Consider the following 23239-nt stretch of genomic DNA (forward strand, 5'->3'; position numbering starts at 1 on the left):
AGTTTGTCTGAGCCTACTTTCCAATTGGCCAAGAGTTTGTTCTATTGTTAGCTTTCAAACACATCTTTGTATTTTTTTTCTAAATACTATTGGTACATTCAATGATATTAGAGTAAGTTTAAGAGTTTTAAATACCTTGAAAACATTAAAGGTTATACAGAACGTAGGTCATCATAATGCTGTGAACAATTACATTAGGTTACAATAAAGAACAATGAGGTGGACATTTCATGTTTTTATTTGTTTTGTGGTGAAAAAGACAGCGTTATACTTTCAGTAAGAGCAATATATCTCTGTGAAAGTACAATAGACCAACATTATATTCATGAAAAACTAGAGAAACTGCAGGTGATCCATCTCCAGTACCTTACTTTTTCTGTGTCTGCCTACATTTCCCAGCACACACCTTTCCTCCTCCAGATAGGAACCGCTAGACGCCTCCCTTCCCCCATCCACGGACCCCTCATTCTTCTTCTTCATCCACTTCTTCTTCTTCCAAATCACACTGGAATAAAACACATCCTCCCCCTCCTTCTTTGCAGTGCCTTCTCCTGGATTTGTAGCAGTGTCAGCGATAAGATTGGGCAGGCTGGTTCGGTCGGTCTCAGAGATGGCTTTGGAGGAAGGCAGGGGTTTGGGACCCAGATTGGGGGCCTCTAGGTCTTCCTTGCGTCCCTGTCTCCTGGCCTGACTCGGTATCATGCTGTTGGCGTATATGTCTTCTTCTGGCGCAGGAGGATCCTGCAATAACATACATTTATAGACACTTAACATCATTTTTTTGTTGTAATTTCATGATCAATATATTTCCAGGATGAATCTGATGATGCTTACCTGTGTCCTCTCACCACTGGTCGGAACTAGGTTCATCCCCACATCACTGTCGTAATATTTGTAATGACCTCTGAGTACCGTAAAACAAGGATACCAAACCCTGTGAAATCATCATACACAAAACTGGTCAAATCAGATAGCTATAAATAAGTGTTGACTTCAGAGTCAGGAACTAAGTTAATGTAAAGCACAAAAAGTATAAAGACAAAAATATGTGCAGTATTTCCGGAACATTTAAAGAGTGATGACCTTACCTTCGGAGATACAGTAAAGCACATATCAGTGCTGTCATTAATGCCGAAACAAATATTGCAGTGATGAAGATCGGCAAGGAAACTTGGCCTAGGGGAGAACAGAAAAAACTTTCATCGATAGACTTACAAAAGTTGTTATCAAGGTTATCAAGATCATTAATCCAGTCAATTTTGGTATCCAAACCCCTTATGAATGATGATGACTGGTTTGTGTATTTCAAAGTACCTATACTATACAATTATGTTTTGACCAGATCCAAATCGCTTTTACTGCAGAAAAACACCAAATGCTGCACAACGTGTATGTATGGCATTTGATATCATAAAGCACTTACCCTCAAGAACTTCAACGCTTTTGCCCAGCCCCTGGTGACTCCCCAGGCATTGAATACAGAACTGGAGGCTGGAAGATCCTACAGAGTTGGTGCTGAGGCAGACCAGAGGGGGCGTATCCTCCTCCTGTGATTGGTGGGTGGTGAGGGAGCTTCTCAGGCTTGTGCTGCCCATTGACTCTCTGACGACAGTGTTAGTAAAATGATTGACAGGCTGTCCAGCCAATCGCCACTCCACTTTGGGAGAGGGGTTCCCATGACTCTCACAGGTACAGTTGATCTGATCAGCAGTTCTGATGCAGCGAGAGGAGGGCAGAATCTTTGGAGCAACTATAGACAACAGAGGAGGAAGACAGTTAAGTCAAAAATATTTATAACTAACCCGAGATAGTTCTGTGTCGTTTTCAATGGGAAAATTAAGCATAGTGGGCAGAATGAGCAAGGAGGTGGGCAGAGCCAAGCAAGAGCTAGCGAGATCCTATTGGTGGGTTCTAGCATGTATTTGCATATTTCCGTTAGGGAACACCTTCGCTGTGAAGTGTGCGTTGCGTGTGCAATAACTCAATTTGCCATTGTGGTCAACACAACTTTTAGAAACTTTGACAAAGGGTCACATCTACAAAACTTACTGCACTCTGTTCATAACAGATTCTAGTTTTAGGAACAGAAAACTGTATTGACATCAGGCTTGGTGTGAGCCAAATCAGGTGGCAAGCAGTGTTACGTCCTTTACAGTAGTTCCTAGTGACTCAGATCTACAGTTGAGCTCAGCTCAAAGCTGGGGTTGCTGTTGAGTAAGTTTGAGGGGTGAATTTAGCACATTGGTCTGTGTGAAACTTATTCCTCAGCCGGAAGAGTCCCCACTTGAAACAGCAAATAGCTGGCTCAAGTGGACATCTCATTAAAAAATCTGTAAAGGCTTTCCACTAGATGTTGGAACATTGCTGCGGGGACTTCCTTCCATTCAGCCATAAGAGCCTTAGTGAGGTCGGGCACTGCTGTTGGGCAATTAGGCCTGGCTCGCAGTGGCATTCCAATTGATCACAAAGGTGTTCGATGGGGTTGAGGTCAAGGCTATGTGCAGGCCAGTCAAGTTCTTCCATACCAATCTTGACAAACCATTTAGACCTCACTTTATGCATGGGGCATTGTCATGATGAAACAGGAAAGGGCCTTCCCCAAACTGTTTGCACAAAGTTGGAAGCAGAGAATCGTCTAAAATGTCATTGTATGCTGTAGTGTTAAGCTTTCCATTCACTGGAACTAAGAGGCCTAGCCCGAACCATGAAAAACTGCCCCAGACCATTATTTCTCCTCCACCAAACTTTACAGTTGGCACTATGCATTCGGGCAGGTAGCTTTCTCCTTAGTGAAAAAGTTTGGGAACCCCGCGTCTAGACTTAAAAGTAGGAGGATACACATGCAAATAAAAGATGACTAGTCATTGGTGAGAATAATCAGATCAGATTGTGATGTCATGCTGTGGGCCAAAAACTCCATCCCACCTGAACATGCTGAAATGCAAAACATATACACTACCGTTCAAACGTTTGGGGTTACTTAGAAATGTCCTTGTTTTCAGCTGTGCTAACATGCTTGCAAAAGGGTTTTCTAATGATCAATTTGCCTTTTAAAATCATAATCATTGGATTAGGTAACACAACGTGCCATTGGCACACAGGAGTGATGGTTGCTGATAATGGACCTCTGTACGCCTATGTAGATATTTCATTAAAAAATCAGCTGTTTCCAGCTACAATAGCCATTTACAACATTAACAATGTCTACACTGTATTTCTGATCAATTTGATGTTATTTTAACGGGCAAAAAAGTTGCTTTCCTTCAAAAACCAGGATATTTCTAAGTGACCCCAAACTTGAACAGTGGTATATATTTCTATATTTTTTTGCATATATATATATTTTTATCACGTTTTTGACTGCACTGCCCCTTTAAAGTATGTTCACAGGATATGGAAGTGTAACAACTTACATGTCACATCTATGTTAGTAGTTGTTGAGTTGTCCACCCCATGCTTGTTCTCTGCTTCGCAATAGTACCGCCCACTATCACTGATAGCAATCTTATTGAAGGTGAAGCTCTGTCCAGATCCTACAATGACTCCCTCCCTCCCATTGACTCTGTACCAGGTGTAGGTCTTCACTGCTGGGTTGGCATTGCTGTTGCAGGTCAGAGTCACAGAGCTGCCCTCTACCACTGAACCAGAGGGACTGACCGACAATGAGGTGTTCTTGGCAGGATCTGAAGAAGTGAAGAAGCATATTTTATGGAAACAGGTAGTTTAGAGTGTGTTATGACACTAGCCATAGTGCTAAACTATTGTGTACGTTTGTTTTTATTTTGCACTTACACATCCCATCTAGTTGAGTGACAGATGAGTTCTGGGATCCCAGACGATTTCTGGTCTCACAATAGAACTGGCTGTTGTCTGCTGGTACCTTGATAGTTAGCATTCTGCTAGATCCCACTTCTGTGACCTGTTCTTGATTGACTCTGTACCAGGTGTAGCTCCCCACTGGTGGGTTGGCATTGCTGCTGCAGGTCAGAGTCACAGAGCTGCCCTCTAACACTGAACCAGAGGGACTGACTGATACTGAGGTGTTCTTTGGTGGGTCTGAAAAACCAAAACAAATGATGCAGTGAAATGTTATATCTGTTGTTCGATTAAGTGATAACGCCAGAGAAGCCGGTGTTTGGAGGATAAATTGGCACGGTGTTGTTAGGGCCGAGACGAAGTTGAGGGCAGGCAAACTGTACCAATATATCCTTCAAACACTGGCATTCGAGGGCATTATCACTTTTATACAATGGGACACCAACATATTCAAATAATGATTTAGATATTTTAATTAAAACCATTATTTTGATCTATTTATTAATACTATTTCATCCTTCCGCAAGACATAGTCCCGACACAAATCTAGGGTTCATGATTTTGACTGGCTGAGAAAAGCTGCCTGCCTGTCTGTCTCATCCCGACGAAGTCATTACTATGGGACATCTGGAGATCTAATTTTAATATTGAAACAATGCTGCAAATGTCAGAGAGATAGACAGCAAGGTTTATACAAATGTCCTCTGTTGAAAACTAAATGTTAGTCTTAAAGAAATGTGAGGGAATGTAGTGAAGATAGTGAAGATCAAGTGTATAAAGTGCCTGGCTGGGCTGATGAGACAGTGGATTGTGCAGTCAGATGGAACAGAGTAAATAGGCATTTTAATGTAATCGATTTAGCTGGTGGTAACTTATGGAATAGACACCGACTGGAATGTGGTTTTAACCAATCAGCATTCAGGATTAGACCCACCAGTTGTATAATGTTTAATAAGTCATGCAACGCGTTTAAAGGAACTCAGTCCGGCTTTCAACTTACACTTGGAAGTTGTAATAATAGAATGCACAAGGTGCATTTTCGTAATTTGGTAGTGAACCATCAGTTTTCTTCTTGTCATGTCAGTCATTTCATAACTTGGAGAGCTATTTGTAACTTGTCAGAAATGTCCAAATCAAGTAGCCCATGTCAGCGTCTTTTTTTTTTAAGCTAGGTTTTTTAGCTCATAGATTTTGTTGTAATGTTTGTGACGCTCAAATATCACATTAATACACATTAGACATGGCAAAATGTATAGACTTGCAATAAACGTTGCTTTAAAACTGCAAAATGTTCTCTTGCACGCGATGACAGAATGTGTAGAATTGCAGGACATAAGCTTTAAACCTGCAAAATGTTCACTCCATCAACAAGAGTGGTGTGAACAGTTTGTATCATGAACCGTGCTTGTGCCCATAGAAATAGACGTTTTGTGTGCGCACGGGGGGAGAGATATTTCCCAATGCTGGAAGGGGGCCTGAGTGAAAAAGTTTGGGAACCCCTGGTCCAGACTCTCTAGAGCCTACCCCACTTACCACTTAAAAGTAGGAGGATACATACTGTATACAAATAAAAGATGACTGGTCATTGGTCAGAATAATTAGATCAGAATGTGATGACATGCTGTGGGCCAAAAACTCCATCCCACATGATTAGGCTGAAATTCCAGGCATTTTTTTTTAAGCACTTACACAAAAAGGGCATCGTTTCCACAATTTCAGAGTGTTAGTATGACCTCAGTGCTTGGAAATACAGTGCCTTGCGAAAGTATTCGGCCCCCTTGAACCTTGCGACCTTTTGCCACATTTCAGGCTTCAAACATAAAGATATAAAACTGTATTTTTTTGTGAAGAATCAACAACAAGTGGGACACAATCATGAAGTGGAACGACATTTATTGGATATTTCAAACTTTTTTAACAAATCAAAAACTGAAAATTGGGCGTGCAAAATTATTCAGCCCCCTTAAGTTATTACTTTGTAGCGCCACCTTTTGCTGCGATTACAGCTGTAAGTCGCTTGGGGTATGTCTCTATCAGTTTTGCACATCGAGAGACTGAAATCTTTTCCCATTCCTCCTTGCAAAACAGCTCGAGCTCAGTGAGGTTGGATGGAGAGCATTTGTGAACTGCAGTTTTCAGTTAATTCCACAGATTCTCGATTGGATTCAGGTCTGGACTTTGACTTGGCCATTCTAACACCTGGATATGTGTATTTTTGAACCATTCCATTGTAGATTTTGCTTTATGTTTTGGATCATTGTCTTGTTGGAAGACAAATCTCCATCCCAGTCTCAGGTCTTTTGCAGACTCCATCAGGTTTTCTACCAGAATGGTCCTGTATTTGGCTCCATCCATCTTCCCATCAATTTTAACCATCTTCCCTGTCCCTGCTGAAGAAAAGCAGGCCCAAACCATGATGCTGCCACCACCATGTTTGACAGTGGGGATTGTGTTCAGGGTGATGAGCTGTGTTGCTTTTACACCAAACATAACGTTTTGCATTGTTGCCAAAAAGTTCAATTTTGGTTTCATCTGACCAGAGCACCTTCTTCCACATGTTTGTGTCTCCCAGGTGGCTTGTGTCAAACTTTAAACAACACTTTTTATGGATATCTTTAAGAAATGGCTTTCTTCTTGCCACTCTTCCATAAAGGCCAGATTTGTGCAATATACGACTGATTGTTGTCCTATGGACAGAGTCTCCCACCTCAGCTGTAGATCTCTGCAGTTCATCCAGAGTGATCATGGGCCTCTTGGCTGCATCTCTGATCAGTCTTCTCCTTGTATGAGCTGAAAGTTTAGAGGGACAGCCAGGTCTTGGTAGATTTGCAGTGGTCTGATACTCCTTCCATTTCAACATTATCGCTTGCACAGTGCTCCTTGGGATGTTTAAAGCTTGGGAAATCTTTTTGTATCCAAATCCGGCTTTAAACTTCTTCACAACAGTATCTCGGACCTGCCTGGTGTGTTCCTTGTTCTTCATGATGCTCTCTGCGCTTTTAACGGACCTCTGAGACTATCACAGTGCAGGTGCATTTATACGGAGACTTGATAACACACAGGTGGATTGTATTTATCATCATTAGTCATTTAGGTCAACATTGGATCATTCAGAGATCCTCACTGAACTTCTGGAGAGAGTTTGCTGCACTGAAAGTAAAGGGGCTGAATAATTTTGCACGCCCAATTTTTCAGTTTTTTATTTGTTAAAAAAGTTTGAAATATCCAATAAATGTCGTTCCACTTCATGATTGTGTCCCACTTGTTGTTGATTCTTCACAAAAAAAATACAGTTTTATATCTTTATGTTTGAAGCCTGAAATGTGGCAAAAGGTCGCAAAGTTCAAGGGGGCCGAATACTTTCGCAAGGCACTGTATATATATTTTTTATCACGTTTTTGACTGCACTGCCCCTTTAAAGTATGTTCACAGGATATGGAAGTGTAACAACTTACATGTCACATCTATGTTAGTAGTTGTTGAGTTGTCCACCCCATGCTTGTTCTCTGCTTCGCAATAGTACCGCCCACTATCACTGATAGCAATCTTATTGAAGGTGAAGCTCTGTCCAGATCCTACAATGACTCCCTCCCTCCCATTGACTCTGTACCAGGTGTAGGTCTTCACTGCTGGGTTGGCATTGCTGTTGCAGGTCAGAGTCACAGAGCTGCCCTCTACCACTGAACCAGAGGGACTGATCGACAATGAGGTGTTCTTGGCAGGATCTGAAGAAGTGAACAAACATATTGTATGGAAACAGGTAGTTTAGAGTGTGTTATGACACTAGCCATAGTGCTAAACTATTGTGTACGTTTGTTTTTATTTTGCACTTACACATCCCATCTAGTTGAGTGACAGATGAGTTCTGGGATCCAAGACGATTTCTGGTCTCACAATAGAACTGGCTGTTGTCTGCGGGTACCTTGATAGTTAGCATTCTGCTAGATCCCACTTCTGTGACCTGTTCTTGATTGACTCTGTACCAGGTGTAGCTCCCCACTGGTGGGTTGGCATTGCTGCTGCAGGTCAGAGTCACAGAGCTGCCCTCTATTGCTGAACTAGAGGGACTGACTGACACTGAGGTGTTTTTTGGTGGGTCTGAAAAACAACAAAGAATATGCAATTAAAATGTTCTACCTGTTTTTTGATTTGTTTAATAAGTTATTACTTGAGGCTCCAGTATGTTTGTAATGTTGTACTTACATAGCACATTCAGTAGAATGATTGATGAGTTCTTTGTACCATGGTCATTCCTGGCCTCACAGTAGAACTGGTGGTTGTCTATAGATGCTTCCGTTTTTAACTCTCTTTCATTAGCAATTTGTGTCACATGGTCTCCATTGACTCTGTACCAGGTGTAGTTTTTCACTGCTGGGTTGGCATTGCTGCTGCAGGTCAGACTCACAGAGCTGCCCTCTAACACTGAACCAGAGGGACTGACTGACACTGAGGTGTTCTTGGGAGGATCTGAAGAGAGAGGTGTAAAAACAGTGAAAAGGCTTTAAAAAAAAATGTTTTAAAACTTGGTGCTATCCTCACAACTAAAATTGAGTACAAACAATAGTTCCAGAATTATACGTACACCATACATCCAGTTCGATGACTGTTGAGTTCTTAGTGCCATGGTCATTTGTGGCACCACAGTAAAACTGTCTGTGATCTGTGTACACCTGGGTCTGATGTTTGTTTCCATGTCCTATTGATGTCACCTGATCTCCAATGACTCTGTACCAGGTGTAGGTCCCCGCTGGGTTGGCATTGCTGCTGCAGGTCAGAGTCACAGAGCTGCCCTCTACCACTGGACCAGAGGGACTGACTGACACGGAGGTGTTCTTGGGAGGGTCTGGGGGAAAGAAACAACAGATACTGAATGAAATAAGTAAACATAGTGTGTGTTATGATACTGGCTACACACTTAGAAAATAGGGTTCCTCCAGGGTTATTTTGGAAGGGTGATGGCTCCAAGAACCCTTTGAGCTCCTCATTGATTCTTTGCATTTCTGAAAAGGGTTCTTTCCTCTCTTAGTGATAATTAAAATGTAAGGGTTTGCTCACAGCTCAAATCAAATCAAATCAAAATCAAATCAAATTTATTTATATAGCCCTTCGTACATCAGCTGATATCTCAAAGTGCTGTACAGAAACCCAGCCTAAAACCCCAAACAGCAACCACGAGTGAGAGTGTCATTCCAGTTTATCTGATCTTTTTTGTGTTATGCTATTTCATCATCATCATGACTACGGTCAGTCACAGTGTCTTGTGAAATACTCCTGTAATGGCCTTCCGTCAACTGAGAATAATTCTCTCCTCAGATGTCTCCAGCTGTTCTAGAGCTGGCACACCTGATTCAACTTGTCAATTAACACAATTATGACACCTAAAGAATTTTAAAAGCCCAGTGCTGTCAAACATAGGTATTCCTGTGTTTCATATAAATGTATTATATCAAACGTTAGGAACACCTTCTTATTATTGAGTTGCACCCCCCGTCCCCGTCTCCTTTTGCCCTCAGAACAGCCTCAATTCGTCGGGGCATGGACTCTATAAGGTGTCAAAAGTGTCCCACAGTTCTGACAAGATGGCTGGATGTCCTTTGGTTGGTGGACAATTCTTGATACACACAGGAAACTGTTGAGCGTGAAAAACACAGCAGGGTTACAGATCTTGACACAAACCTGTGCGCCTGGCACCTACTACCATACCCTGTTCAAAGGCACAAAAATATTTTGTCTTGCCCAATAACCCTTTGAATGGTGCACATACACAATCCATGTGTCAATTGTCTCAAGGCTTAGAGATACTTCTTTAATCTGTCTCCTCCCCTTCATCTACACTGATTGAAGTGGATTTAACAAGTGACATCAATACGGGATCATAGCTTTCACCTGGAATCACCTGGTCAGTCAATGTGATGGAAAGAGCAGGTGTTCTTAATGTTTTGTACACTCAGATTCTATTTCCACACCATGGGGTTGGAATAATACTGTGAAATTGTAAAAACGTATGATAACGCCCTTTTAACGGTCTGAATGGTCTGAAATTTCCGCCAGTTTTGGTGGGATGGAATTTTGGCCTGCTTGGTGACAGAGAAATTGTTCTACTAAGAAGATATTTTTGTTTCTTTTTGACACGTTTTTATTTAAAACAATCCCAGTTAGGTACTTAATTGCTACTCAGAAATGATATGATATCGAGATAATAATGGCTGCATTGGACCTTTAACAATGTGATATGGTTAAACAAAATAATGAACCCTGTATGGTTCTTCAAAAAGATCTACAAAGAACCTTTGAGACCGAGGAAGTATCTTTATAAAACTATTGTCCATAAAGATTCTATATAAAAAGGGTTCTATGAAAAAGGGTTCTATATAGCCCCCAAAAGGCTTGTAACCATAGCGGAACTCTGTTTTGGTGTTCTTCAGAACCTTTTATTAATGATTCTTTATAGACCCTTAGGAAATGGTTATGTTTATCACCACAGAGGTTCCATTTAGAACCTTATGAGCATGGTTATTTATAGAAGCTTATTTTTGTGTATAAATATATATATAAATATATATATATATATATATATATATATATATATATATATATATATACCAGAAAAGGATCCGCTATGGTTACAAGCCAAATAACCCTTATTTGGTACTATATAGAACAATTGTTTTTGTGTGTATAGCTCAAAAATATTATACACATTTATTTTATTGTGTACTTACACATCATATCTAGTTGAAAGGCAGATGATTTCTGGATTCCATGGTCATTTTTGGCCTCACAGTAGAACATGCTGTTATCTGTCAACACCTGGACAGTTAGATCTGGCATATTCTTCACTGGTGTCTCCCGACCTCCCCTGATTGTGTACCAGGTGTAGGTCTTCACTGCTGGGTTGGCATTGCTGTTGCAGGTCAGAGTCACAGAGCTGCCCTCTATCATTGAACCAGAGGGACTGACTGACACTGAAGTGTTCTTTGGGGAGTCTAACAAAAAAAATACTAATATGTATATATATATATATATATATATATATATATACAGTTGAAGTCAGAAGTTTACATACACTTAGGTTGTAGTCATTACCTGTGGGTGTATTTCAAGGCCTACCTTTAAACTCAGTGTCTCTTTGCTTGACTTCATGAGAAAATCAAAATAAATCAGAAAACAAATTCTAGATCTCCACATGTCTGGTTCATCCTTGGGAGCAATTTCCAAATGCCTGAAGGTACCACGTTCATCTGTACAAACAATAGTATGCAAGGATAAACACCATGGGACCACGCAGCCATCATACTGCTCAGGAAGGAGACGCGTTCTGTCTTCTAGAGATTAAGATACTTTGGTGAGAAAAGTGCAAATCAATCCCAGAACAACAGCAAAGGACCATGTGAAGATGCTGGTGCAAAAGTATCTATATCCACAGTAAAACAAGTCCTATATCGATATAACCTGAAAGGCCACTCAGCAAGGAAGAAGCCACTGCTCCAAAACCGCCAAGAAAAGCCAGACTACGGTTTGCAACTGCACATGGGGACAAAGATCATAATTTTTGGAGAAATGTCCTCTGGTTTGATGAACCAAAAATATAACTTTTTGGACATAATGACCATCGTTATGTTTGGAGGAAAAAGGGGGAAGGCTTGCAAGCCGAAGAACATCATCCCAACCGTGAAGCACGGGGGTGGCAGCATCATGTTGTGGGGGTGCTTTGCTGCAGGAGGTACTGGTGCACTTCACAAAATAGATGGCATCATGAGGCAGGAACATTATGTAGATATATTGAAGCAACATCTCAAGAAAACAGTCAGGAAGTTAAAGCTTGGTCGCAAATGTGTCTTCCAAATGGACAATGACCCTAAGCATACTTGGCTTAAAATGGCTTAAAGACAACAAAGTCAAGGTATTGGAGTGGCCATCACAAAGCCCTGACCTGAATCCTATAGAAAATTTGTGAGCAGAACTGAAAATGCGTGTGCGAGCAAGGAGGCCTACAAACCTGATTCAGTTGCACCAGCTCTGTCAGGAGGAATGGGCCAAAATTCACCCAACTTATTCTGGGAAGGTTGTGGAAGGCTACCCGAAACGTTTGACCCAAGTTAAACAATTTAAAGGCAATGCTACCAAATACTAATTGAGTGAATGTAAACTTCTGATCCACTGGGAATGTGATGAAAGAATTAAAGGCTGAAATAAATCATTCTCTCTACTATTATTCTGACATTTCACATTCTTAAAATAAAGTGGTGATCCTAACTGACCTAAGACTGGGAATTTGTACTAGGATTAAATGTCAGCAAATGTGAAATACTGAGTTTATACGTATTTGGCTAAGGTGTATGTAAACTTCCGACTTCAACTGTACAAAGTGATTGCAAAGAAATATTCAATACTTGTATTCAATATGGATGGGCATTTGAAAAAATATCAGTGTTTGAGTACTCTCATAAAAATAAATGTAAGTTGCACTGGTTGTGCTGGTTATTCTTTACACAACTGAAAAACAAACGGAACATATTTTCACTGCATTTGACATACTGTATTCTCTAAACATCAAATCCATCTTAGAGTTGAAATGTCAGTGCTTATGAATTTAACCAGCTAAATAGTTGCATTTGTACAGTTTGAGTACTTGCATTTGATTATAGGAAATAAATACAAACCTTGAATCGAGTACCTGAGTACTCAAATACTCGTGCCCATCCATAGTTTCATTGTATACTTACACATAACATCCAGTTCAAAGACTGATGCGTTTTGTGTTCCATGGACATTTTTAGCCTCACAGTAGAACTTTCTTTGATCTGTGTACACCTGAGTCTGATGTTTCTCTCCATGTCCTATTGATGTCACCTGAACTCCATTGACCCTGTACCAGGTGTAGGTCTTCACTGCAGGGTTGGCATTGCTGCTGCAGGTCAGAGTCACAGAGCTGCCCTCTACCACTGGACCAGAGGGACTGACTAACACTGAGGTATACATGGGAGGATCTGAAAAACAGGGACAACGTTTGAGACAAGTGAATTTAGTAGTGCCATAGCACCCATTGCTACTGAGATAGTGCAAGTACTTACATGGCAAATCTAGTTGAATGACAGAGGAGTTCTCGGTTCCATGGTCATTTCTGGCTTCACAGTAGAACTGACTGTTGTTTGCAGACACCTGGATAGTTAGCATTCTGCTAGACCCCACTGTTGTCACCTGAACTCCATTGACTCTGTACCAGGTGTAGCTCACTGCTGGGTTGGCATTGCCGCTGCAGGTCAGAGTCATGGAGCTGCCCTCTAACACCGAACCAGAGGGACTGACTGACACTGAGGTGTTCTTGGGAGAAACTTAAGAGAAAGTGCACACAATGTTATTCATGTTTGACTGAAACAAAACCAAACAACTGATGCTAATATGAGGTGGGGAAAAAAGTCCAAATGATCTTACATAGAACCGCGACGGTCAGACTAGTTTCAGGTGATTTGACATTCTTGCCATCTTGTTGTTTGTAGAGAGCAGTGCAGGAGATATTCTGTTCATGATGGAGGTATGAAGCAGTGAAGGTCAGAGAAGAGGTCTTGACTTGAGTTTTATCCTGATTCTCCTGTAGTCCCTCCTCACTTTGACCCAGACTGGGGGTCCATGTCAGAGTTGGGTGGAGAGAGGGACATGGGGCTGCGGCAGAGCAAATCAAACTCACTGAGGTCCCCTCCCTCACTTCCACTGTAGCTGGGGTGAGAGTGGGTGTGGGGAGTGTCTAGAATAGAAAGACACGTTACTAGCTCAATGAAACAAAAAAGAACAAACAAACCCACTATCAATGATAATCAATCAATTGTTCAATGAGATGAGTGAAAACAAAGTCTATAAATAAAAATACGTTAAATACAATTTCATGTCGTTTTTGTCGAGGTAAAGTGTATTGAATCATGTGTGGTCAGTAATTCTGTTTGATTGGATAGCTATGTGTCTTACCTGCAATATTGATTTGAACAGGTGTGCCAAAATTAAACTTGACACAGTTGCCACATTCTAGTCTGAAGTAAAGCTCGTCACCAGTAGGCATGTTGTCCAGGATTGTAGTACAGTCTTTCTGGTTCAAGTTCCCTGATGGACTGGAGCCTACTGTGTTTGTCTTATCTGTTCCCCCTCTCATCCAAATGGCATTACATGAGTGAGTCTTTAGGCAGGGATTATAGTCCACTGTCTTTATGGAACCAAGTGTAAATGAGCAGGGAATGCGCACACATGATCCCTTCAGAGCCTCTATACTCTGAGGCATCAAGGCTGTCCAATCTGCACAGAGAACACCTAAAAAACACACACACACACACAACAGCACAAGTCTTTATAGAGTTCGATTTGACTCATTCAACTAAAGAAAGACAGCATTTTAGGTGTACTGTGTATCAGCACCAGTCCATTTTTCCAGCTGGGTGACACTTTATTCAAATGTTTATATTTACGATCAACATAGGACATTTGTTAGGGTGTGAGTGTGTATCAAGAACTAATTCATTATTATTACCACACATTGCTGCTGCACATATCATCTTAGCCAGGGGTGAAAGAAGGTTTAATTCCTTCCCGGTACGGGACCTCTTATGTGTGCATTTTCATGGGCCTAATCATAGAATTAGTTATAGAATCCCAGTTAATTCAATAGGATCTCTGTGGGCCTAGTCGTAAAGATTTGTCATTTAACTTTTAAAATGTATTACCTTTATTTATGTCATAAACACAACCCGTCATGAGGTTTTCATCTGATTTCATAATCCGAATGGCTCCTTTACCAGGCTGTACCCGAGCACCTTCATCCACTCGAGCCACATCACATTTTGGAGTGTAGGCAATACCACACGTTTTCAAGTAAATTCACAAATGTTTCATGCCTCTGACATGCAGAGGCACCCCATACATACTAGTGTAATAGCCTACTTTTTAATTATATTTTTTAATGATTATGGTGATAGGGTCATGATTACCGGTACCTCCACTCTTTATTTTGCCTGGACGCCATACTGGACCGTACCACCTTACTTTCACCCCTGATCTTGGCCAGTGATCCCAACTCCCACAGCCACCCACCTTGCAGCAGACAGCCACTGAGGAGGAATCTTAAAGCGCCAGCCATGTCTCTGTCAGGGAAGAGCAGGGGGAATAACACAGTTATTAGCTTGTATTACCTCTGCATGTGAAATGAAGGATTTCTTTTTTTACAGTCAACATCCGCTGTGTCGCATTTATTCATGGTATAGTGGTAAAGCTGTTATACATTCCCCTGCCTGTGAGACTTACTCCACCCATCCCCTGAAGCTGCCAGAGAGACTAGGGGGTCATAAACTGTCTGCCCAAACTCCCAGTGACCTCTGTGACCAGGCCACTGATAGGTTGGTTGGTGGTTGCTATGGGGTCGGACACCTGACAATCCTCTTGCCTGCTCTCTTCAATAACCTGTCTAAGTCACTATTGCCTTGTAGCATTCATTTTTGTAGCCATGAAATGCTTTCAAAGGCTGGTCATGACTCACATCAACAACATTATCCCAGATGCCCTGGACCATCTCCAATTTGTATACCGCACCAAAAGATCCACAGATGATGCAATCTCTATTGCACTCCACATTGCCCTCTCCAACCTGAACAAGAGGAACATCTATATGACAATTGTATTTATTGACTACAGCTCAGTGTTCAACACCATAGTGCCCTCCAGGCTCATCACTAAGCTCAGGACCCCAGAACTGAACAACTCCCTCTGTCACTGGTTCCTGGACTTCCTGACGGGCCACCCCTAGGTGGTGAGGGTAGGCAACAACACATCCACCATGCTGACCCTCAACACATGGGCACCTCAGGGGTGCATGCTTAGTCCTCTCCTGTACTCCCTAATCCCCCATGACTGTGTGGCTACGCACAACTCCAACACCATCATTACGTTTGCCGACGACACAACGGTGGTAGGCCTGATCACCAACGACAACAAGAAAGCCTATTAGTTGGGGATCAGAGACCTGGCAGTGTGGTGCAAGGACAACAACCTCTCCCTCAACAACGGAGCTGATCGTGTACTACAGGAAATGGAACTTGATTTGACAAATGTCAATAAAAAAATTGGTGTAAAAAACCTAATGAAAAATGTATTTATAAGAATGCTGTAAGTACCGGTAACTGTTTGCTCAGTTGGAAATAATATCTAACTAGTCAGTGAAAACTGTCTGGGGTTTGGAGTTTGTGACAGCAACTATGTTAGCTTATTACAGTATTATAGACACTATGTCCTGGAAACTTCTTACTTTCTAACAACTCTTGTGTGGCTTGTGAGAGTCATAGTCCAGCAGTCTAGTCTGTAGCTCAAACACGCAAAGTTTAACAGGGGTTAGAATTCCAAAACGTCCAGGCATCACAGTGGAACTGTAGTTCCATACAACACATTAGCCCAAATGATATAGCCTCGTACACACCATTGTGAGCTCGGTCCGTGAAGCGAAACAGAATGTGAGCTTGCGAGATCAGGATGATTTGTACAAGGCTAATGCATGCAAAGTGCTTGAGTGGGTGGTAGCATCACAAATCCAACAACACAGGGTCTCTCATGAACTTTTGAACCCCTCCAGTCGGGCTTCTGGGCTATGCATAGCACTGAAACTGCCTTGGTAAAGATAGTGAACGACCTCCTCTCTGCTGCTGAGTTCCCTGTAAGTTATCGGGACGTCATTGAGGACCATGTTAGGACATTTGTAAAATGTTCTCAAGACATTTGCTTTACCAGTCATCAGGGGACAGTTTTTCAAATGGATTCATCTGGATTAGAATGGGATCAAGGTAGTCCTGATTTTCGGCATCAAAACTATCCTAATCACCAGCTTTGAGTTTTGAAAAATGCAATAAACAACTTTTAATCCTGATTAAAGGTCAGATTGGATTACCAAATCAGGATCCCTATATGGAGGATCAGAATAAAACATTTCCATTTTGAAAAACTCTAACATTCTAACATTTAAATCTATTCAATTCACAGAAAAAAAAACAGCTCAAAAACAGCTAGATCAATCTGATCCTGGATTGCAAAAAAAGTGGATTACAGAATCCGGATCATTCTGATCCATATTTAAAAAATGTGAATCTGGACCATGAGATTTGAACTCGTAACCTCTGGATTTGCTGATTTTTCTGCTTAGTACTTCACTATGATAATGTCACGTCCTGACCTTAGTTCCTTTTTTATGTCTCTATTTTAGTTTGGTCAGGGTGTGAGTTGGGGTGGGCATTCTATGTTTTCGTTCTATGTTTTGTATTTCTGGTTTTGGCCTGGAATGGTTCCCAAATGTTTCGTTTTCGTTTCACTCTCTTTGTTATTTTGTTGTGTTTCTGTTCCTAATAAATAACATGAACACTTACCACGCTGCACATTGGTCCGATCCTTCATACTCCTCGTCAGAAGAGGAGGAAAAACGTTACAGATGAATATAACAGTTTTCCTTCCGTGTATTTTTAACAGAGCTGAGATTTACTTTGAAGTACTAAGTGTAGGAATACAGGTGAAATCCGTCATTGAGTCAGACATGGTGGCGTTGCCAAAAGATCGGAATGCCATGAACCAAGAGGGTGTGAGTTCAGATCAGGAAAGGTTGAATAATAATTACTGTAAATGTACACACAATGTATTCATGTATGTCAAAGTGTGTAATGTATGTCAATTGAAAACACGGTATGCTGCAAGCACTGTGTGGGAGTATCCCTAACCTTGCCAACAGACAAAGAGCTGTGAATGGATCAGTGGTTCACCAATCAGGGCTTTTTTGGGCTTGGCGACAGTAAGACGTGGTTCTGAAAATGGGTAGGACATTTTTTCAAGCATCAGGTGACGTCCCCGGAGCAAGCCGGGAACTAAACAAAAATATCCAGGAGACAATTACAGAATCTTCTAAAAACATCCTATAAACCTTCGGGATATCTCCAGAACAAACCGGGAACTAGACAAAACCTCCAGGGGACCATGACACAATGTCCTGGCAAATTTGGGTGAACACCTGTGACGTTCCGGGATTCCAAAAGGGTTGTTTGCGGAGGGATAGGGTTTATTTTGTGACTACTGCTGTGTGCTACTGCTTTCAAAAGAATGATTTAACCAAAGCCGTGCTGTGCTGCTGCCTGTAAACACACAGTCCAGTGCAGTAAAATATCAAAGTGAATGGCACACGCCCGTATAGCTCTGATTGGTTATGGTGCAGCAGTCTGTGTCCAGTGTTTTTACTTAATGAAGTGTCTATTAATTGCCCAAACGCACGGCCACTTTCCCACTCGTATTTATATAGATTTTTTTTTACAAATACCTGACTCTACATCATTTCCAAACATTCTATGAATGGATGAGAACATGAACATTTGCATATCTTTATGCTTGCTTGTCACAAAATGTAAACAAATGCAACATATTCTTCCCGAAGGTGTATATGCACAGATTGTAATACGATTTGATGGTGCTAACACAGTGTAAATTCCTCTTTAACATTTTCATTTTACATTCCAGTGCCTTTATTGCTGTGTAATTGTCCCTGTAGTGTAACAAGTATTGTAGTTATTCATTGTTACACTGGACTTACCCTGTACTTAGGGTTAGGGTAAGGGTTAGGGTTACTGCTGTAAGTACAGGGCAAGCACAGTGTAACAATGACTAATCACAACACCTATTACACTGTACTTACAGGAATAACTACACAGTAAAATGTTCCAATCAATTACCCCCCGAAAATATATATTTGAGTAATAAGGGCACCATAATGTAAAGTGTTACCGAGTATAATCACTAAAACGGTAGCAATTTTGATCCGTAAATAAATGTTCGCACCTATACATTTATTATGACATTATTAAATAACTTACCTTTTTTTTGCCAACAGATAGAATAGTAGGGAGGATCAAATAAGAAGTATGTTGTGTTTGTATGTCCTATTCAACTGCAACTGTGGCTGACTGACTGACTGGACTGTGTCTTTGGAAAATGAGGAACTTTCAAAGCTGTATGTATTATAAATCTTTAACCCTGCGAGACCCAATCATAGATCCAAATTAGAAGAAAAAAATGTTATTACCCTTGAGAAATACTTGTAATAGCCCTCTGATTATGAAAATAATATTTATTTATTTATTTTGTTTGTAGAAAGAATTTCTGGAAACAGCTTTGACGGTAGAACATTGTGAAATTCTATAAAAATCACATCAAAATGGATCAAAAGCATTGAGAATATTGTGTAATGGTATTTACATTGGAAATTAAGTCATATATTGTCTGAAATAGCAACATTGGTCAACTTGACCAATCCAACTATCATGCTATCAAAAACGAATATCTTTGAAAGCATCAATTATTATGCGGGTTTCCAATATATGGAGAACATCTATCGTACTTTTATTAATATTTGTTTGGTTGTCCTTTCTGGCTTAACTTGGAAAGAGATTTTGTTCTACCCGCGCTGCTGACAACTATTTTTGTCCACTCATACAGGAGTTATGAAGGCTTAGTGCACTGATTTCTGATTTATCAGGGGGCGCTGCTCAGCACCCCTACCTCCCACAGCTATGTTTGGTTGTCCATATATGCAGAATCTGGAAGGGAAACAATCTCTATAACCTGTCTATCAATATATGAATGTGACCTACGTCTCAGTTTGGAAACTCTTTAAGCCCAGTGTTGTCTTTTTGTGACACTTATAAAACTACTGTACCTTTAGCTCTGGCTCAGAATGTTTGATTCTCAATATCCTTTATTTTCTACATAATCACCACATATTAGAGAAGACATGAAAAATATGTAATACACTTGTTTAGCATTGGCACAACACATGATTGTGTAGTGGTCTCAGACAAGTGGACAGATTTCTAACGTTTCAGAGGCTACAAATGGCACAACAATCATGATGACATACAAAAATACTACTAAGAGATACATCTGGGACTGAGGAGATGAAGTTTAACATTCTTGTTTGGTTTGGGTCCTGTGCAGGATGCCATTTTGAGGCCGTGGGTCTCAGATAAACTGTAACAATGTTCCATCAAAATGTGTATATTTTCATATACTAACTTCCATCTCGTTTTCTTGATCACTGCTATTGAGTGTCAGTGCTGTTCAGCCGATAAATAATTGAACAGGTTGTATTTTAGATTGTATTTTCACCAAGTAGTGTGTATTCTTATTACAAAAGCATGTGAACAAATGGTAGCAACATTATATCAACAGAGATGATGGAATTAACACTGATTGACATCATTAAACAGTATCTATTTGCTTTTTATAGATATGTTGAATATCTAAATATCAACAGACAATATTTCTGCATAAACCAGGCCTACAAATCCCAGCTCCATCTTTATCATTTCTTTTTAATATTACAAAATCCACATATAATCTCCAAGAAATCTTGGAATCTCCTAATTTGTTTGCATATTAATTATTGCTTTTCAGTAAATATATATACTTTTTTTATTGAAATCCAGATAGAGATATCAGAAATGGGAATAGAAACAGAAAACAGAAATATGTAATTGACACTACATTGACACTGAACAAAATGTGCTGTATGTAGCCAGTAAGCACATTTCTCACATTATGTGACCAAAGGTTAAAGATACTGCATGTGGTTCTCTCATTGTCTTTATTTATACATGTAGCACTTTCAACAAAGTTGAAATGTTCATGAGAAGGGTCTAAGGTGACTATGTGTCTGGTAGGGTCCAGATGCTAGTGATGGATAGGCTGTTGAGGTTTATAGCTATAAAACAATCAACCAATTACATCAATGAAGTACTTTTTACTACATTTCAGTTTCAACTATACATTGAATCACAACATAAATACATTCAGAATATTATATATATTTAAAAAAATACTTTCTACTTAAAACATTTCACTATACTGCAGCCCTGCAGGCTATACTGCAGTAACCAAAGGCTATATTTGACCAAACAAACATATTTCATGCTGATGTGCAAAGGGATGCGAAACTGCAATGAGGTCACTACTTCTGCCAATTTCATTTTGGTTTGATTAAACAGGATGCAGATGGACAGTTCTTACACATCCCCCCCAGTGAATAGAAATGAGATAATACATGGAAAATGATATCAAGATGGATAGTCTATAGCAGATTATGTAGGACCTGTGGGTAGAGTTTACTGGAAATGCATCACAGTCTCCCTGAAGTCTACAGTACCAAGTGCTGCATGTGTACACTAAAGAAAATATTGTTGTTTTTACTACATCTGAGAAAGAGTAAGGCCATAATGTATTATTCTAGCCCATGCTCAATTTAGATTTTGGCCACTGGATAGCATCAGTGTATGCGCACATTTTTAGACTGATCCAATGAACCATTGTATAGCTGTTCAAAATGTTGCATCAAGACTGCCCAAATGTACCTAATTGGTTTATTAATACATTTTCAAGTTCATAATTGTGCACTCTCCTCAAACAATAGCATGGTATTCTTTCACTGTATTAGCTCCTGTAAATTGGACAGTGCAGTTAGATTAACAAGAATTTAAGATTCCTGCCAATATCAGATATGTCTATGTCCTGGGAAATGTTATTGTTACTTACAACCTCATGCTAATCATATTAGCCTATGTTAGCTCAACCGTCCCGCGGGGGACACTGATCCTGTAGACACCAATCCTTTTTCTGTCCAAATGTAGGTCAAGTGTCCTTACCACTTACCGCTAACTCGAAGACCATCTGTAAAGTATATCAGTAACATTTTTGTGTTGCAAACACACAGGCCATACAACATGAAAGCTGCAGGTCCGTCTCAACTGAAGTAATCTCAGTTTTAACTTGAGTATTGACATGAATGGTCTTCTTTGCACAAAGTGCAACAGTCAATATTATTTTTGAGAATGATTAAAATCATAAGAGGTTTCTTTGATATTGGCTTTATATTTCTAAAGTGACCTTTTAGCACGGATTACCGTGATGTTCTTTTTCAGGAAGTTAAAAACTATTGACTGAATATATAATTATTCCAGCAATGGTTTGCCTTTACATCATAACTGTTGGTGTTGGTTTGTACAAATTCAGACAGTAAATTTATGAATATTGTAAAACACCAGTCATTATATTGAAACATCAATAATTAGTAATTAACTCATAGTATCACTGCTGTAAATAGTTTTTTCTTTCTCACAGGTTGTCAAAGAGGACAATGGTAAGTCCTGCATTCTTCCTATTGATTGGTGCTTCATGGTTTTATCAACATGGCCTCAATGGGAAGTTCAGCATTTTACAACTTGATGATGGTTTATCAACCTAAAAGTAGTCTATGGGCCAGGAGAAACAGTAATTGGTTTTCATTAAACAGCCACTACAAACTTCAACTATCTTTAGCAAATGCTAGGAGCTAGCAAACAATCATCGGAAGTGATAAGGGTAAACAAGCAATGTTTTTTTTAAATAAACTCAATATTTGGTTTGACGTTTAAAAGAACATCCCTAAAATATGTCTACTATTAGATACAGTGTGGAAAAAAGTATTTAGTCAGCCACCAATTGTGCAACTTCTCCCACTTAAAAAGATGAGAGAGGCCTGTAATTTTCATCATATTGTAGGATTTTTAATGAATTTATTTGCAAATTATGGTGGAAAATAAGTACTTGGTCAATAACAAAAGTTTATCTCAATACAGAAGTCAAACGTTTTATGTAAGTCTTCACAAGGTTTTCACACACTGTTGCTGGTATTTTGGCCCATTCCTCCATGCAGATCTCCTCTAAAGCAGTGATGTTTTGGGGCTGTTGCTAGGCAACACGGACTTTCAACTCCCTCCAAAGATTTTCTATGGGGTTGAGATCTGGAGACTGGCTAGGCCACTCCAGGACCTTGAAATGCTTCTTACGAAGCCACTCCTTTGTTGCCCGGGCGGTGTGTTTGGGATCATTGTCATGCTGAAAGACCCAGTCACGTTTCATCTTCAATGCCCTTGCTGATGGAAGGAGGTTTTCACTCAAAATCTCACCATACATGGCCCCATTCATTCTTTCTTTTACATGGATCAGTCGTCCTGGTCCCTTTGCAGAAAATCAGCCCCAAAACATGTTTCCACCCCCATGCTTCACAGTAAGTATGGTGTTCTTTGGATGCAACTCAGCATTCTTTGTCCTCCAAACACAACGAGTTGAGTTTTTACCAAAAAATTATATTTTGGTTTCCTCTGACCATATGACATTCTCCCAATCTTCTTCTGGATCATCCAAATGCTCTCTAGCAAACTTCAGACGGGCCTGGACATGTACTGGCTTAAGCAGGGAGACACGTCTGGCACTGCAGGATTTGAGTCCCTGGCGGCGTAGTGTGTTACTGATGGTAGGCTTTGTTCCTTTGGTCCTAGCTCTCTGCAGGTCATTCACTAGGTCCCTCCGTGTGGTTCTGGGATTTTTGCTC

At 40.3% G+C, this 23239-nt stretch overlaps 1 protein-coding gene across 1 annotated transcript; it reads right to left on the bottom strand.

Annotated features, from left to right (window-relative positions):
- Window positions 1-222: 222 nt before the first annotated feature.
- LOC118364325 (sialoadhesin-like) lies at window positions 223-13555 on the bottom strand. The gene is made up of 14 exons (XM_035745783.2): window positions 13252-13555; window positions 12891-13151; window positions 12543-12806; window positions 10539-10802; window positions 8399-8659; window positions 8020-8283; window positions 7651-7914; window positions 7272-7541; window positions 3793-4056; window positions 3414-3683; window positions 1424-1750; window positions 1089-1176; window positions 835-934; window positions 223-741 (listed from the first exon to the last, which is right to left on the bottom strand). The coding sequence occupies exons 2-14, from the start codon at window positions 13087-13089 to the stop codon at window positions 334-336; spliced, it is 3243 nt and encodes a 1080-aa protein (XP_035601676.2). The 5' UTR covers window positions 13090-13151; window positions 13252-13555; the 3' UTR covers window positions 223-333.
- Between the last annotated feature and the right edge of the window lie 9684 nt (window positions 13556-23239).

Source organism: Oncorhynchus keta, chromosome 31, assembly GCF_023373465.1.
Source record: "Oncorhynchus keta strain PuntledgeMale-10-30-2019 chromosome 31, Oket_V2, whole genome shotgun sequence".
Classification (NCBI taxonomy): Eukaryota; Metazoa; Chordata; class Actinopteri; order Salmoniformes; family Salmonidae; genus Oncorhynchus; species Oncorhynchus keta.